This window comes from Monodelphis domestica, chromosome 4 (assembly GCF_027887165.1).
Source record: "Monodelphis domestica isolate mMonDom1 chromosome 4, mMonDom1.pri, whole genome shotgun sequence".
NCBI lineage: Eukaryota > Metazoa > Chordata > Mammalia > Didelphimorphia > Didelphidae > Monodelphis > Monodelphis domestica.
This window is the reverse complement of record NC_077230.1, coordinates 347,282,969-347,299,928: the sequence shown is the minus strand read 5'-3', so window position 1 is coordinate 347,299,928 and position 16,960 is coordinate 347,282,969. Positions and strand designations below refer to the sequence as shown.

Genomic DNA, 16,960 nt, shown 5'->3' with positions numbered 1-16,960 from the left:
GTAGACCATAGGTTTACTAGCACAGCCCTAGGGCATTTGTGGACCCTAAAGTCACCCAATTCCCTGGGCCCAGAGATCTTCTAACAACCCTTGCATCCCTCATTCACCTTCTTTTCCTTCTACAGCCAATGGAAGTGATACCTGCTCCTCTTCCTTCCTGTCTTTCTCCCTAATTCCAGAACCCAAGAGGTGCCTTTCCAGGGGTTTATTCCCAAAGGAAAAGAGCATAGACAGATTTCTAAATAATACCCAAGGTTATAGGTCCTGAAGAAAGGAGAAATTAAACAAAACACATGGACATCTCCATCTCTCCTCTACTGCTCAGTCATTCCCCCATGAATTCCCTTTCCCCAAGTGACTTGTTTCCCTCTGATCCCAAATGAGGATAGGTCATGACCCACTTCCTTTGAGATAATACTTGTAAAAAGCTCTGAGCACAGTGCCTGGTGCATAGTAGGCTCTATATAAACACTTCTTCCTTTCCTTCCCTCTGGTAAGCTGTGATGGGTGAGGAAGTTAATCTCATTTTTATGGACAGGCTTTGTTTGTTATATCCCCCTTCATTCCCCTGTTGAGCCCTTTCCCTCCTCTGCCCAGGGAGCCAACTCTTATAATGAGGCCAAAAAAGAGAAAAGTAGAGGTAAACAAAACCAGCCAACATGTCTGCTGGGTCTAATCATAAAGGTGACAAGCTATACCTGTAGTTCTCCACCTTTTCAAAACCCAGTTTTCTTTCTTTCTTTCTTTTTTTCTTTCTTTCTTTCTTTTTTTCTTTCTTTCTTTCTTTTTTTCTTTCTTTCTTTCTTTCTTTCTTTCTTTCTTTCTTTCTTTCTTTCTTCCTTCCTTCCTTCCTTCCTTTCTTTCTTCCTTCCTTCCTTTCTCTTTCTTCCTTTCTTTCTTTTTCTTTCTTCCTTTCTTTCCTTTCTTTCTTTCCTTCTTTCTCTTTCTTCTTTCCTTCCTTCCTTTTCTCCTCCCTCCTTCCTTCCTTCCCTCCTTTGTTCTTTCTTTCTTTCTTTCTTTCTTTCTTTCTTTCTTTCTTTCTTTCTTTCTTCCTTACTTCCTCCCTCCCTCCTTTCTTTCTTTCATTTGTTTTAAAACCCTTACTTTTTGTCTTAGTACCATTCTAAGACAAAAGCACAAAAAGGGCTAGGCAAAGGGAGTTAAGTACCTTGCTCTAGGTCACTTAGGAACCTAGGCCCTCCAATCTCCAGGCCTGATTTTCTATCCACTGAGTCATCTAGCTGCCCCTGACTCTGTTCATTTTTTCTAACTGTCCCTCATGCCTGAAATGCATTCCCTCCTGGCTCTTCCTTCCTTCTTCCATGTGTCAGCTAAAATACTAGCAAGCCTTTCCCAAATCCTGTTTATTCTGTTGCCTCCCCTCTTTTCTTTCCCTTCAGCTTACCCAAGATGTGTCTTGTTTATGCATAGTTTGCCTGTTGTCTTCTCTATCGAACTGTGAGTCCCTTTAGAGTTTTCCTTTGTGTGCCCAGCATTTAGCACACACCGTGCCTGGCACATAGTAGGCACTTTATAAATGTTTGTTAACCAGATGAGGAGGAGAATAGCTCAGGGCCATGCAACAAGGCAATGAGCGGGCTATACTAGAACCTGAGTCTCTCCATCTGAAGAGCTGGACTACCCCAACCGTTGCTCTCCTTCACTCTGTCCTGACTTAGTTTACCATTGCTGTTTTGTTTCCCCAGGTGCAGGAAGACCTTGGCCCTGCCTGTTCCTTCAGGCCCACATCAGGCCTCCCCGGGACATGGAGCCAGGAAATGAGACCACATTAGGCTCAGCGGGGTCCCTTCCTTCTTGTGTCTTCCGTGAGAATTTCAAGCACGTGCTTCTGCCCCTGGTGTATTCGGTGGTGCTCATTCTGGGGCTGCCCCTGAACTCCTTCGTCATCATGCAGATCTGGCTGTCCCGAAAGGCCCTGACCCGCACGGCTATCTACATGCTGAACTTGGCCTTGGCCGACCTCCTCTACACCTGCTCCCTTCCTCTGCTCATCTACAACTATGCCCAGGGTGACCACTGGCCCTTCGGGGACATCGCCTGCCGCCTGGTCCGCTTTCAGTTCTACACCAACCTGCATGGCAGCATCCTCTTCCTGGCTTGCATCAGCTTCCAGCGTTACCTGGGCATATGCCACCCCCTGTCCACCTGGCACAAACGGTGGGGCCGAGGCTCCGCCTGGCTGGTGTGTGGGGCCGTGTGGCTGGCTGTCTCGGCCCAGTGCCTGCCCACCATCGCCTTTGCCCAGACAGGGACACAACGGAACCGCACGGTGTGCTATGACTTGAGCCCTCCGAGCCTGTCTGCCAGCTATCTGCCCTATGGCATGGCCCTCACTTTCACTGGCTTTGTGCTGCCCTTCAGTGCAGTGCTGGCTTGCTATGTCCGCCTGGTGCGGCGCCTCTGCCAGCAGGGTGGCCCTGAGGGGCCAGCGGCGGCCGAGAAGCGGGGGAAAGCAGCTCGCATGGTGGTGGTGGTGTTGGCCGCCTTTGCCATCAGCTTCCTACCGTTCCATGTTACTAAGACTGCCTATCTGGCTGTGCGGTCAATGCCCGGGGTTTCCTGCCCTGTCCTGCAGGCCTTCGCCGCTGCCTACAAGGCCACAAGGCCCTTCGCCAGCGCCAATAGCGTCCTCGACCCCATCCTCTTCTACTTCACGCAGAAGAAATTCCGCCAGAGCCCCAAACAGATCTTGTCCAAGCTAAGTGCTAAGTGGCAACGGGGACACTGAGCACAAAAGGACAACGAAGGGGCCATCAGCCCCAGAGGACTCAGATGAGCATCAGCTCTAGGGTGCCCCCCACGGTTGCCCCAGGGACAGCAGTGCATGCTAAGACAACTGTAACCCTCTTCCCGGAAGAGGGGCAGAGCTGTGCCCAGAGTCCACTGAGGATCCCAGTGGCCTGTGGAATCTGGGGGTAAAGCAGCAAAGAGCACTAGCCTGGGAGTCAGAGGTCCAGTTCTGCTCCCTACTTCCTATGCATGGCCTTGGACATTTCTTTTCTGGGCCTCAGTTTCCCTGAAGGGATTGGTTAATTGCAAAGGAAAGATAAGTGTTGACCCAGCTCTTTGGGCATCCTGCTGCCCACCACAATGGCTATTTAGGTAGCACATGGAACAAGATGAACTGTTCTGGGCTCTGAAGGCTGGATGCCCAGCTGAGCCTCGGGTAATCCACACTCATCACGTATTTATTGAGCACTTACATGGGGTGGGAGATTGGGGACAAAAAGCAGTGCAGTAAAACAGAGAACCAAGAACCCTGGATGGGAACTCTTGGGGTGGACCTGGGTGTGAGTCCTGCTTCTGATTCCTTCTAACTGAATGACCTTGAGTAAGGCTGCCCACCTCAGTGGGCCTTTACTTCCCCAGATCCAAAAGGAGGAGAATGGGCCTCTTAGGAGGACCAAATGGGATAGTAATTGTAAAGCACTTAGCACAAGTGCCCAGCACATAGTAAGAGCTACTATTTAAATGTTAACTATTATTATGGTGATGACAGGATCTCCAAGGTTCCTTCCAGCTATGGCTTCCACCCTCACAGAGCTCAGATTTATGGGAGACACAAAGAGGGCGGGAGGTGTGAAAGGGTGGGAAGACATGGCACTAGGCTAAATGTGCTAAGGGCCCAGTGAGGAGAGACATGGGCCTATAGGAATCCAAGGAAAGTGAAACCACTGAGAGGTAGCTAGTTAAGGAGAGTTTCATGGAGGAAATGGGACCCAAGTTGGGCCTTGAAGGACAGAGGGAGATTTGGAGAGACAGAAGGACTTCACTGGAAGGATAATGGTGTGAGCCAAGGTAGAGGCAAAAACAGAGGGCAGGAGTTGGAGTAAGAGTAAGGGATCAGAGAGACATGATCATGGAGAGTGAGGATGGGGTTGGAATATCGATGGCCTTCATCTCCAGCCTAAGAAGTCTGGATTCAGTCCTGTAGGCTGCTTGGAGATTTCTCACATGTCCTCATTCACAAACTCTTCCAAACCAATCAAGTCAGCTGCCACTTGGGCAACTATACTTCTAGAGTCTCTGCTACTTGCCCTCAAATATCCATTCAGGCACTCATTCCTTCCTTCATTCATCCATTCATTAGCTTATTCACCCATTCATTCAGCAAAAGCTTGGTGAGGTCTAGAAAGCCCAGTCCCTTAGGAAGGCAGAGACACTCTGAAGGATCCAGCCCTGGCATTTGGCCCTCATTGACTCCAGTGATCTTCCCAAGGTGCCGGGTTCCTTCTCTAGGTTATTAAGAGGCCTTCTCTTTAAACCATAAAATTTGTAACTTCTGCTCTGACTAAACTGGATGGATGACTTTCCCCAAACACATTGGGGCTCTCTTGCCTCTTGGCTTTTGCTCAAACAGTTCCCTCTACCCAGAATGCCTTTCCTCCTATTCTTTGCATATGGAACTTCTATCTATTTTTTAAAGTCCAACATAAATTGGCATCTCCCTGATTTCCCCCTAGTCAGTAACAACCTTCCTCCTAAGACTGTGATCACAGAGCACTTCTCTGAGGCACTTATATAATAATTGTGGATTCAATACTTGTGCTTGTATCTTATTCTCTGCTAGACGGGAAGCTCTAGGAAGGCAGTGATGGAGTTTTATTGAAACTGTGTATCTCCCTCAGTCCTCTGCCCTAAACAATGGATATTTAATAAACATTTGTTAAAATGAAATGCCAGTACTGGAATTGTGTTTTCTAAGATTGATTCCAGCACTACCCTTCTCTGTTCCAAGGTCCCACTCAGATCTGACATGTTCTAAGGTCCCTCTTAACTCTGACATTCTGTGTTCTAAGATCTCTTCCAGCTCTGATATTCTGGGTTCTAAGAACCCTCCCAGCTCTGATATTCTTTGTTCTAAAGTCCCTCCCAGCTCTGATATTCTCTGTTCTAAGGTCCCTCCCAGCTCTGATATTCTCTGTTCTAAGGTCCCTCCCAGCTCTGATATTCTCTGTTCTAAGAGCTCTCCCAGCTCTGACATTCCCTGTTCTAAGGTCTCTCCCAGTTCTGACATTCTGTTCTAAGGTCCCTTCCAGCTCTGACATTCTGAGTTCTAAGGTCCCTCCCAGCTATGATATTCTCTGTTCTAAAGCTCCCCCATCCCAGCTCTGACTTTATCTCTTTTTTTTTCTGCTCCGTATCCCTGTTATACTGCTCATTAACTTTAGAGGAAACAGGGTTATCAGTAACCCCTCAAAACCCAAGTAGATACAGGCCATTGATATAGAAGAGAGATGAGCCCTGCTGATATAACCCCTGACCTAGATCCCAGTTCTTGATCCAAAAGTGTGGGGTCCCAGCTCCTCTCAAGTATAAATATAGGCTTGCTCACCCCTACCTATTGCCCTACCCTAAGATGGAAGCTCTTCCTCTCCGTGTCACCAAGTGCTCTCCATTGATGTTCTTTAGCCCAGAGGTTCTTCGATTTTTTGGCATCCTAGATCCCTAGCTTTTACTGAATGAATGGGTTTTCAAATGCGTAAAATAATACGTGGAATTACAAAGGAAACCAATTACATTGAAATAAAGTTATAGAAGGTGGCTAAGTTGGCAGAGTAACAGGAAGAAATAGAGAGAACTTCCCACAAAACTCCCTCCAAACAGATCTAGAAAATGTGCCAGACCAAATCCTTATGGGAAATCCAAGAAAAAGTCACAGGGAATCCCTTTCATGCTTGTTCTGCAGCTCTCCACAATAACCAGCAGGTGGCAGCAATTCTGTTTCATCACCACTTCAATTTCTTCCCACCCGGGCAGCAGCTCTGGCCTGCCTAGTTCTCTGCCAACCAATCAGCAAGTATTTATTAAGGCAGGGGAAAAAAAAGAAAAAAGAAAAAAACCCTTCTCTCACAATGACCACATGCTGTCACTGAAGAGGGGAATATTCCACAGTTTCTATATCTTGGCAGGAGGAAAGGAAAGAGGAAGGCGAAAACAAAAGGAAGAAAGGAGGAAGGAAAGGAGGGAGGAAGGAAGGAAGGAAGGAAGGAAGGAAGGAAGGAAGGAAGGAAGGAAGGAAGGAAGGAAGGAAGGAAGGAAGGAAGGAAGGAAGGAAGGAAGGAAGGAAGGAAGGAAGGAAGGAAGGAAGGAAGGAAGGAAGGAAGGAAGGAAGGAAGGAAGGAAGGAAGGAAGGAAGGAATTATTAAGCACTGACTATGCACTAGACACTGTGTTAAACACTGAGGATACAAATGTAATAAAAGCTCTCTAGGAGCTAACAATTTTATAGGGGAAGGCAACACCCCAAAAAGAATAGAAAGGTGAGGAGAGAGGAGGAAATAGATGAGCATCATGGTTTTAAAGTCCAGAAATGAAGCAGTCCAGCCTGGGCTCCTTCACAAAATAGAAGCTCCAGAAGAACTCATCAAAGGAAAAAGAAGGGAGTATCTCAAAGAGGAATATTCCATGGGAAGCAGGCTATAGAGATGATAGGATTTTTCAGAATGTGGAGTCTCCAGGTGCTAAGGGAAGTTCTAGGATGAAGGAATAGTAAAAGCATGATTTTGAGGTCTAGAAAGTCAGGAGCAGGGCCAGTTAGGGTCCTCCCTGCTTCACATCACAGCGTCAGACAAAGGAGTCCAACCTCTGGAGTTTCGCCCTTGAAGTATACTCTTTTACCTCCAAGATCATTAAGGAATCAAGAACACACACACACACACACACACACACACACACACACACACACACACACACACACACACCACTTCCTTCTCCAAAAAAGACCCCAATTATTTGGTGACTCCAAAGTCTGATGTCCTTTTTCTCCAGATTGAATCATACCTGGGATAGTGATGAGGCCTTTACCCTTGAGTCCCCAACATGGAGGAGGAGTGGGGCTCTTCTATTCATAGTGGTCTCATAATCTTCCACCAGTCCTACTCCATACTACATTTGTAGCATGACCACCTCTACTCTATTGCCTGGCCCTAAAATTTTATTTCTCATGTTCCCCATTGCCATTGTGCCCCTGTCCTGAATTAATGGTTGGTCCATCTCACTATGGGCATATTCTCAAATTTCAGGGTCAAGAAAGATCACTACCATTGTGCCTTGTCTCCATTTTTGCATCCCCTGCCTCCCCCAGCCTGCCTCCTTCCACTTTATCCCTCTCATCTTCCTCTTGAAAATAAAGGAATCCAAAGATGTGAACTGAATTTCTAGGGGATAGGCCACTCTTCCTCTGCCAAGTCCCAAGGATGAAGTCCTTCTCTAAGTCATGCTTCACTATTCAAGTTTCTTTCTTCCAATGGGTCTGATATCTGTCAAAGGTTCCTTCCCTGGTCTCCTTCTTTCCCCTTTCCCTCTCTCCCTCTCTTCCTTTTCCATGCTTACCTCAGGCACCAAAAGTGCTCATTCATGCTAAACTCTTCACACTCCCCAACTTGGCAATGTTTCTCCTGGCTCAGTGAAGACTTCCCTACTGAGAATCTAGAAGCTTGAGAAAGCACCCACATTTTATCCTGATTGTCTCTCAGTTCTCTGTAAGTCAAAGGAACCAGACCAAACATTCTTTGCATAAGGAGAGACTTCTTAATCAAGTAAAAACTAAGTTCATAGACATGAAATAAGAAAGTTGTGTGTGGGTGGTTGTGTGTGTTTCATGCAAACAAAATCAATACAACTAAAATAAGAAGAGAAGTTGCTAATTGGGACAAAAAAAATCTTTACATCAAATATCTCTAATACAGGTCTGATATCCAAGAGAGATAGCAAACTAACCCAAATATAAGAGTACGGGACATAACAAACAATTCTCAAAAAAAATAATAATTGCACCTGGCATGCTGGCACAAGCCTGCAATCCTTGCTACTAGGGAGTCTGTGACTGACCAGGGAGACTGCCTAAACTCAAGAGTTCTGAGCAGCCGCAGGCTAAGGGGGAAGGGGAGGGAGGGTTGGAGGTTGCTGTGTGCCTAATAATTGGAGAACCAGTCCAGTAGATCAAGGCTCCCATAAAGATCAGGATTAGGATGGAGCCACTATACTTCCTGCCTGAAATAGGGAGACCAAACTCAAAAAAGAATGGCAAATTATTAACAATGTGAAAGATGGTTCCAAATCACTAGTAATAAAAGAACTGTAAATCAAAACAACTCTGAAGTTTCATCTCCTACTCAGCAAATTAACAAAGATAATAAAAGATGGGAATTGCTGATGTTAGAGGAGTCATAGAAAGATAGGCTAACAAACTCTTGGTAGAGTTGTGGTGGTCTGACCATTCTAGAAACAATTTGGATTTATGCTAAGCGATTGAATCCTTACTCTTTGCCCCAGAGATTTCTCTGCTAGGCACATAGGTCAAATGGGTCAAAGATTGGGAGAAAGGTTCCATATACACTAAAATATAACAATGAGTTTTGTATTAGTGAAGAACTGGAAACAAAGTAAGTGCCCATCAGCGAATAGCTAAACAAATTATGTTACATGAACATAATAGCATATTACTGGATGTAAGAAAAGATGAATATAAAGCTACAAAGAAACATGGGAAGACTAACATGAATTGATGTGAAGTAAGGTAGAACCAGGAAAGCAATCTACACAATGACTACAGCAATGTAAATAAAATGCAAATTTAAAAAATGAAACTGAAGACTCTGTAATTATAATAACCAAGCTTGGCCCTAAAGAAAAGAAGAAAAATGCACTTTCTTCCCCTCCTTAGAGAGCCAAGAGATAATGTGTATGAAGCATTACATTCACTGTCAGATTTAGTTGAGATGTTAGTTGGTTTTGCCAAAATATTTGTTCCTTCTTTCATTTTTATTCTTTGCCTCTAGGGACAATTCTCCCATGAAAGATGAGGGTGAAGTTGGGGTGGGAGAGGTGATATACATTCAGAAATGAAGGTGACATAAAAACAAAAGATACATTTTTTCTTTTGAATTTATTTGTTACATTTAAATATCCAGTTAACTCTCTTGTTCCCTTATCTCTCCCCATTATAGAAGTAATCATTTGACACAAAGATATTGTGATATAGAAAACTCTCTTACTTATTTCTATTTCTCAGCTCTTTCTCTGGAGGTGTACCTACACAAGTCATTCTTCAATCAATATTTCTATTGCTATATATAATGTTCTCTTGGTTCTGCTCATTTTGCTCTTTCTAATTTCATATAGGTCTTTCCATATTTTTCCAAAATTAATCTGTCATTTCATATGGTATAGTAGTATTCCATCACAATCATATGCCACAACTTGTTTAGCCATTCCTCAATTGATGGGCATCCCTTCAACTTCCAGTTCTTTGCCACCACAAAAAGAGCTGCTAGAAATATTTTAGAACATTAAGTTTCTTTTCCATTTTCCTTGATCACCTTAGGAAATAAACCTAATAGTAGTATTTGCTGAGTCAAAAGCTATACACAGTTTTATAACTGTGTATAAATCCAGATTGTTCTAAAAATGGGTGGATCTGTTCACAGTTCCACCAATCAATGTATTAGTGTCCCCATTTTTCCATATTCTTCCAACATATGTCATTTTCCCCTTTTATTGTTTTAGCCAATCTAATGGGTGTGAGATGATATCTCAGAATTGTTTTGATTTTAATTTCTCTTATCAATACTTAAAGTATTTTTCAGTTATATATAGCTTTGATTCTTAACCCCAAACTGTACATATTTTGACCATTTATCAATTGACATAATTGACGTTATCAAAAGAGATAAAATTTTAAATTGTGTTTAAAGTTCCTATAAGCTATGAGATTGATAAATCATTAGTTAATCTGATAAAAAAAAAGAGAAAGAGAAGAAAACCAATCAATATCATTAATGGCGAAAAGTGTAAATATACTACCACAATGAAGATGAAATTAAAGAAATTATTAGGAGTTATAAAAAAGCATTATCCATGTTCTTTTAGATAATTTTTAACACTATGGAGTAGCTTACTATTGGATTATCTAGAAGAATGAATCATCTCTTACCCTATTGCTTTCTCTCCAGTTTTCTGAGGGCAGGCCATGCACTGGGTCCCCACATACCTGCTTAAAACTAGTAGAGCTAAGCCTGAGAAGACATATAATACACACATGGTTTCTAATGGGACAACAATGGTTTAGAAAACACAAATATTCTATAAAGGTCTTACTTTAATACTCATTGTACTGTGGACATAAACTTGCACTCCTGAGGGGTTGTGGCATTGGAATGAAAGTTCCACTGGTTATGAACATGTTGGAAAGATGTGGTTTTGGAAAGAGTATGGTCCTGGCAACAGACTGTGTCTGCTGCCCAAGTACCAGTCTAACTAAATATGGTTCTGGTAATGTATGTTATCTGAGAAACAAACTGGTTAAGTTGATCAAATTAAATGTTGATAGGAACATGGAGAAACCTAACTAATATTATATTGCTAGAGCAACAATGAATTTATTTTTTTAGAAAATAAGATGGGGATTCCGAACGACGACATGCAGGGCAGGGTGCAGAGCGCAGGCGCACTAATCTCGGAGGCTCCGGAGTGGGGGTTCAGGAGCTGGGTGGCCTGACCATGGCGCTCAACAGGAACCACTCAGAGAGCAGAGTGATTGTCAACAATACAGAGAACATTCTAATGACCTATGATCATGTGGAGCTCTCCTTCAGTGACATGGATCATATGACAGATCCCTTCAAAGGAACCAAGAAAGGCAGCCTCTATTTAACTCCTTACAGAGTTATTTTTCTGTCCAAGGGGAGAGATTCCATGCAGTCATTCATGATGCCATTTTACCTAATGAAGGACTATGAGATCAAGCAGCCTATGTTTGGTGCAAATTACATCAGGGGAACAGTGAAGGCAGAAGCAGGAGGTGGCTGGGAAGGATCAGCTGTTTACAAATTGACCTTTGCAGCAGGAGGTGCCATTGAGTTTGGACAGCGAATGCTACAGGTCGCCTCCCAAGCTTCCAGTCCCTAATGGAGCTTATGAATACTCTTACATGCTCAATGGAGCCTATGCTTTTCCCATGCCAGCCGCCAATGGAATGTACCCAAACCCTCCAAGCTATCCCTATGCTCCACCTCCACCTGAGTTTTTATCCAGGATCTCCTATGATGGATGGAGCTATAGGGTACATGCAGCCCCCACCACCTCCATATCCTGGGCCCATGGAGCCACCTGTTGCAGGTGGCCCTGATGTACCATCTACCCCTGCAGCTGAAGCAAAAGCTGCCGAAGCTGCTGCCAGCGCCTACTATAATCCTGTCAATCCCCATAATGTCTACATGCCCACGGATCAGCCCCCACCACCTCCATACTACCCCCCAGAGGACAAGAAGACCCAATAGATGCACCTACAGTCTCCTCATCACTCACTTGGTCCCTTATTCCCCCAGAGCTGAGTTTGGATTTGGTGGGGAGGCTTTTGTCAGACCTGACCTTTCCCTCTAGGTCTGTGTGTAGATAGCAGTAACAAACATGGAGAGAAAGGGAGTAGCTTGGGAGAGTTCCAGCTGGCCTAGAGACACTAATACCTCTCCTCCACCTTCGTCAATGGGACTTTCCATTGGAGTCGCCATTTCCAATTTACTCCTATTGCATTAACACAGCATCCCATAAAAGAGGGATGGTTCCTGTCCAGCTTCTCAGCTTCTCCCCAGAACTCTTATTTTTTTTATTTTTTCATTCATTTTGGACTATACTTGTGGCTCCTCTCAGCTCAGATCAGCAGAATTATCTTTCTCCCAGCCCTGGGAAGTTGGTTTGAACTCATGGCCTAAAGGTCCCCTTCCAGTTCCTATCCACATTCCATCACCACTCTCCAGCTACGAAGCCCAGTCCAAGTTTCCAGTGTGATACAAGATTGGACAGTGGCTTGCCCTCAAGAGCCCCATCTTTTCCATTCCTCTCCCTTTGGGGTATCACATCTGTTCAGATTTCCCTGGTTTTTTTATAGCCCCACCACTTTGTTGTGGGTTTTGATTGTGAGCCTGGGATACCCAGGGTGGATACCCAGAGGGGGAGGGGGAGGGGAGGGAGGAGAATAAAGGGAAGACTGCTCAGCTGGGGAGAAAACATATAAATGATTGCTTGGCTTTGCTCCCTTGTATTCCTAACTCATGCTTTTAGAGGGTCTTGAGGATCCCTCCTGTGCTCTGTGAGCTGCCTAGGCTCAGAGCTAAAGATTGCACAACCTTTCCCACCCTCCTTAGGGCTCCTCGCTGGCGGAAATCAGGTGTACCTGGGGCCTGGATTAGTCCTGAGTAAAAAGTATCTGTTGTCAGTCCCAATTCAGTTCTCATCTCTTTAAGCTTCTTGCACCTGATTGGTGACTCTCCCCTGGATGCACTAACTTCCTTTGATTTCCTCTTACTGGCCAGAGTGTGAGAAGATCTTTATTTAAAGAGAACTCCCTATTTATTTGAACAAAAATCCGGTTAACATATTAATGTGAAATAAACCCTCTTGCACCTTGATTTGTTTGCCAAAACTATGATGCAGTAAAGATGAAGTAGCTTGACAAAAAAGAAAAGAAAAGAAAAGAAGATGGAAATACACATTAAGTGCTATAAAATGGTTCATACTCATTAACCCAAGGATTCCATTATTACGAGCATTATTGAGAGGGTAAAAAACTGAGTATATATGAAAATATTCATGGCACCTTTGTTTGTAATGACAAAATAATTCAAAATTACACAAATACAATGGTTGGAGGAAATGACTAAAAATATTGTGATATCTGAATGGAACCGATTGTATTATGTTATTAGAAATGATAAATAATAGCAATATAAGGGAAATATATGAAGAGATAAAAGAGAATAAGAAGAATACATGCTATGATTACATTTATTAAAATAATATATATCCACAAAATCAGGAGAAAAAAGTAAAGTAAAACAGATCCAAAAGGAACTCAAAAGCAGAGAATATTTATATTAGCACATATACATAATTCACAGTTTTAAACAAATGTGAACAATGTGGAATTTGTAGTTTTGCACATGATTTTTCATCTTACATTTGTTTATTTGTTGTTGTTGTTGATAGTTATTAAATATATGATATAATAACAAATAATTTAAATAATAAAAAGTTTCCATAAATTTCTCTGGGGGCACCCAGAGAGTTTCCTGATTGCCCTAAACCAGTGGTTCTCAACCTTTCTAATGCCGTGACCCCGCAATACAGTTCCTCATGTTGCGGTGACCCCAAACCAAAAAATTATTTTGGTGGCTACTTCAAAACTACAAAAATTTTGCTATAGTTATGACTCAGAATGTAAATACCTGATATGCATTATGTATTCTCATTGCTACAAATTGAGAGGTTGAGAACCGCTGCCCTAAACTGTTTATCACCAAATCAGAGAATAGACAGAAGATAGAAGGAACAGAATAGGGAGGGTGGGGAAAGGAACAATATAAGATGTGTGTGTGTGTGTGTGTGTGTGTGTGTGTTATGTTGATCTTCTGTTTGGAACTTTTAAAGCAACTGATATTGGGTTATCTTCTGCCCAAAAGCCACAGATCTTCCAGGTCCTATGAACTTCTGACTTGAATTGTCCCTGTTGCCCAAACCAAGAATTCTAGACACAGGTTGACTCCAGGTCTTAACAATAGCCCATCCTCCATATGCTCTTATAGCTCTTATATACAGAAGTCAAATCCTTCTGTATCCTATTGAGGTCTGAACTGGCTTTTCAGAGAAACTTGGGCTTAGACTCACTGGGGAAAAGTAGGTCCAGAGAGAGACAGCCTCAAGGTCACATTGTAAGCCTGGGGCCCAGAACATAGGCCTGCTGGTTATTAGTATCCCAATCTCACTCAGGTCAGACTCCTAGGAGCTGTAAGATGAGCTACCCGCTGGGAAACATCTAGAAGCTAAACTGACTGGCTCTTTCAGCTTCTGCTTGCATCTAACTGAGGTTGTCCTGGCTTCCCCAGGTTGAAAATTGTATTCATGCTTCCCTCCCAGAAGTTTACTGGTGGACAAATGGCATTAGTTTCAGAGGCCCCCATGAAGAGGTCTATTTGTTTTCTTCAACCTATAAACACAACTTTTTTCTTCTCTGAGTTTTGTGAACTTCGTGTTTGCACAAGGAGTTGGTGGCATTGCATTGGGTGGTGTCGTATAGCAAGGTTCCCAGAATATCTGGGTGGGAGGGATGAGCAAGAGCAGAGAAAAATCCCCCAAAGTGTACCCAGGCCCTTCATGTCACATGAGAGCCTTGGACACAAGAATTACACCCATATACATGCACATACAGATTTATGAACACTCAAAAGTACACAGATGAACAGATGCACAATTCAGCAAAAATGTATTACCATTCCATTGACTGTTAAGTGTACAGAATTGGTTAAAAAAAAAATCTTAGCCCCTTACCTTCCATCTTGGATTCAGTACTAAGAATTAGTTCCAAGGCAGAAGAATGATAAGAGCTAAGTATTTGAAGTTGTGTTCAGGGTCACACAGCCAGGAAGTATCTGAGGTCAGAATTGAACCCAAGACCTCCCATCTCTCAATCCACTGAGTCACAGAACTGCCCCCATACCTGGACTATTGTAATGGCCTGCTGATTGGTCTCCCTACCCTGTTTATGTCCACTCCAGCCCATCCTCCATTCAGCTGTCAAATGAATCTTCCTAAAATACAGGTTGACGTCACCTCTTCCCCCACTCAATAAACTCCAGTGTAGCACCCCAACATCTCCAGCATCAAATATAAAATCCTCTATTGGGTGTTCAAAGCCCTTCATAACCTGCCTCCCTCCCAGAGCTCTCCAGTTTTCTTACACTTTATCCCTGCCATGTACTCTGAGATCCAGTGACACTAGCCTCCCTACTGCTCCTCCTTCAGGAACATGCATCTCCCAACTCCAGACATTTCTACTGGATGTCCCTCAGGCCCAGGACACTCTCCCTCATCATCTCAGCCTCCTGGCTTCCCCGGCTTCTTTCAAGTCCCAGATAAAATCTCACCTTCTACAGAAAACCTCTCCCATTCCCCCCTTAATTCTCGTGCCTTCTCCTGGTAGATTATCTCCAAGTTCTCCTTTGTATGGCTTGTTTTTACATGGTTTTCTCCATCACTAATTTGAGAACAGAGACTGCCTTTGGTTTCTTTGCATCCTCAGTGCTTAGCACAGTACGTTGTGGGTGCTTAAGAAATGCTGGTTGGCTGATATCACCCTGTCCGTCCACACACTGGCCTCTTCCATTTTTCTCAGGGCCCTGACTGCTGACTTAGCCCTGAATCCTCAGTAGCAGAAAAGGGGGATTCTGGGGATCCATAGTATCAACTACTAGAGGTGATTGTCCAAATCCAACCCTGGAGGTGCCCCACCCTGATTATTAACTCCACTTATTCGAAGTGCCACTTAAGCCCAAGATCTTCTCCTTGAAGCAGGGTCATAGAGTCATAGACCTAGGAGAGAGATAAGGATTCTTACCTAGGAAGCTGCCCTTGACTCTGAGAACAAAAACCCCCTAGGTGTTAGTGCCATCCCTACAACTGACTTACAGTGTGATTTTGGGTGAGTCATGGATTTTAAATTTAGAACATGAAGGCACAGAGACCAACTTTCTTATTTTCCTGATGAGAGAATTGAGGTTTCAGAAAAGTTATGATTTGGCCAGGTTCATGCAGCTACTAAGTTTCTGAGGCAAGATTCAAACCCAGGCCTTCCTGACTCCAAGGTCAGCACTTTAGCCATTATGCCATATTGTACATTTATCCTCTCTGGACCTCAGATTCTTCTACTGTAAAGTGGAGATTACCTCTACCCTAATTCCTTTTCAGAGGATTGAATTGTAAAGCCCTATATTAATGCTACAGTATGGTTATTATAGAGACTGCCTGTCACTAATTACTATATGGTGGGCATGAGACAAATCATCTCCCTTCTTGGACCTCAGTTTCCTTGTCTGTAAAATGAGACGATTGAGCTAGGTGATCTCCAAGATTCCTTCCACCTCTGAAATTCTTGACCTTTGTTGTATGAAGATGATTGTAATTTCAGCCCCAGGAGACTGGTGGACACCCAAATCGTAGAATGGCACCACCATGGGAGAAGATTCTAGTTCTAAGGGACTAGAGATGAGGGTGCATCTGTTAGCCAGTCAACCTTTTCTAGGTCTCCTGGAGAACTTGGACTTGAGGGGAAAACATGGCTCCATCTTCAAGGAATCCTCAGTATAAGGTGAGAGATATAGTCCCTGACCTCAGGAACCCTTGGTCTGAGAGATCCAAATGCCACTAATAGCAGATAGTAATAACAATAATAACTCAAATCATAGAATCTCCGTTGGAAGGACCTCAGAAGTAATCTTTTACATCTGGTAATTGATTGGGAGTACCATTCCCTCCTGCTGCCCTCTGCTGACCCAATTCAGAAGAACCACTGCATCTGGGGAGCCTGGGAAGGATTCTGGCACCCAGGCAATCATTCTTTTTAGGATCACAGAGTTGGAGGGGGCAGAAACCTCAATGGTCATCAAAATGCAACCGCTAATTCTACAGATGAGGAAACTGAGGTCCAGAGAGGCAGAATTTGAATCTATTCTCCTTTCCCAAACCCAGTGTTTTCATCCCTGATCTCATTCTAGCCAGGTAGCCAGGAGAAAATAGATGGAAATGGTGCAAGTCCTAGTCTTGGAGTCCAGAGAGTGTGGAATAGGAATTCCTACTGCTGCATTTCTGACAAGCATACATCCAATCTCCATTTGAACACTTTAGGGGAAGAGCGATTACCTTTCAAGACTGCCTTTTGAATTGGAAATCCCAATTCAAATGAATAAACATTTTATTAAGAAACTACTTTGGGTATCAAAAGAATTGCAAACCAATAACAACCACATAATCAAATTCTCTAAATCAGTAATAAGAAGAGAAATGCACATAGAAACAACCCCAAAGTTTCACCTCACTTGTCAAAGGTGCTAAAAAATGGGACTAGTTAATTGTGAAGGGGCTAAGGAAAGACAAGCACACTAATGCA

General features: G+C 43.5%; 2 protein-coding genes across 4 annotated transcripts in view; both read left to right on the top strand.

Annotated features, from left to right (window-relative positions):
* Nucleotides 1–4,698, top strand: part of P2RY6 (pyrimidinergic receptor P2Y6) — a 48,730-nt gene extending 44,032 nt beyond the window's left edge. For all 3 annotated transcript variants that reach the window (XM_007491016.2, XM_056795008.1, XM_056795009.1), the window contains one exon: nt 1,707–4,698. In XM_007491016.2, the coding sequence (XP_007491078.2) occupies nt 1,766–2,749 (984 nt within the window). In that variant the 5' untranslated portion in view covers nt 1,707–1,765 and the 3' untranslated portion in view covers nt 2,750–4,698. The remainder of the gene's footprint in view (nt 1–1,706) is intronic.
* Nucleotides 4,699–10,438: 5,740 nt separating this feature from the next.
* LOC103093562 (WW domain-binding protein 2-like) lies at nt 10,439–13,104 on the top strand. The gene is given in 3 exon segments (XM_056795010.1): nt 10,439–10,922; nt 10,924–11,047; nt 11,049–13,104. Coding segments are annotated over 3 exon segments (777 nt in total). The 5' UTR covers nt 10,439–10,524; the 3' UTR covers nt 11,304–13,104.
* Nucleotides 13,105–16,960: the final 3,856 nt, after the last annotated feature.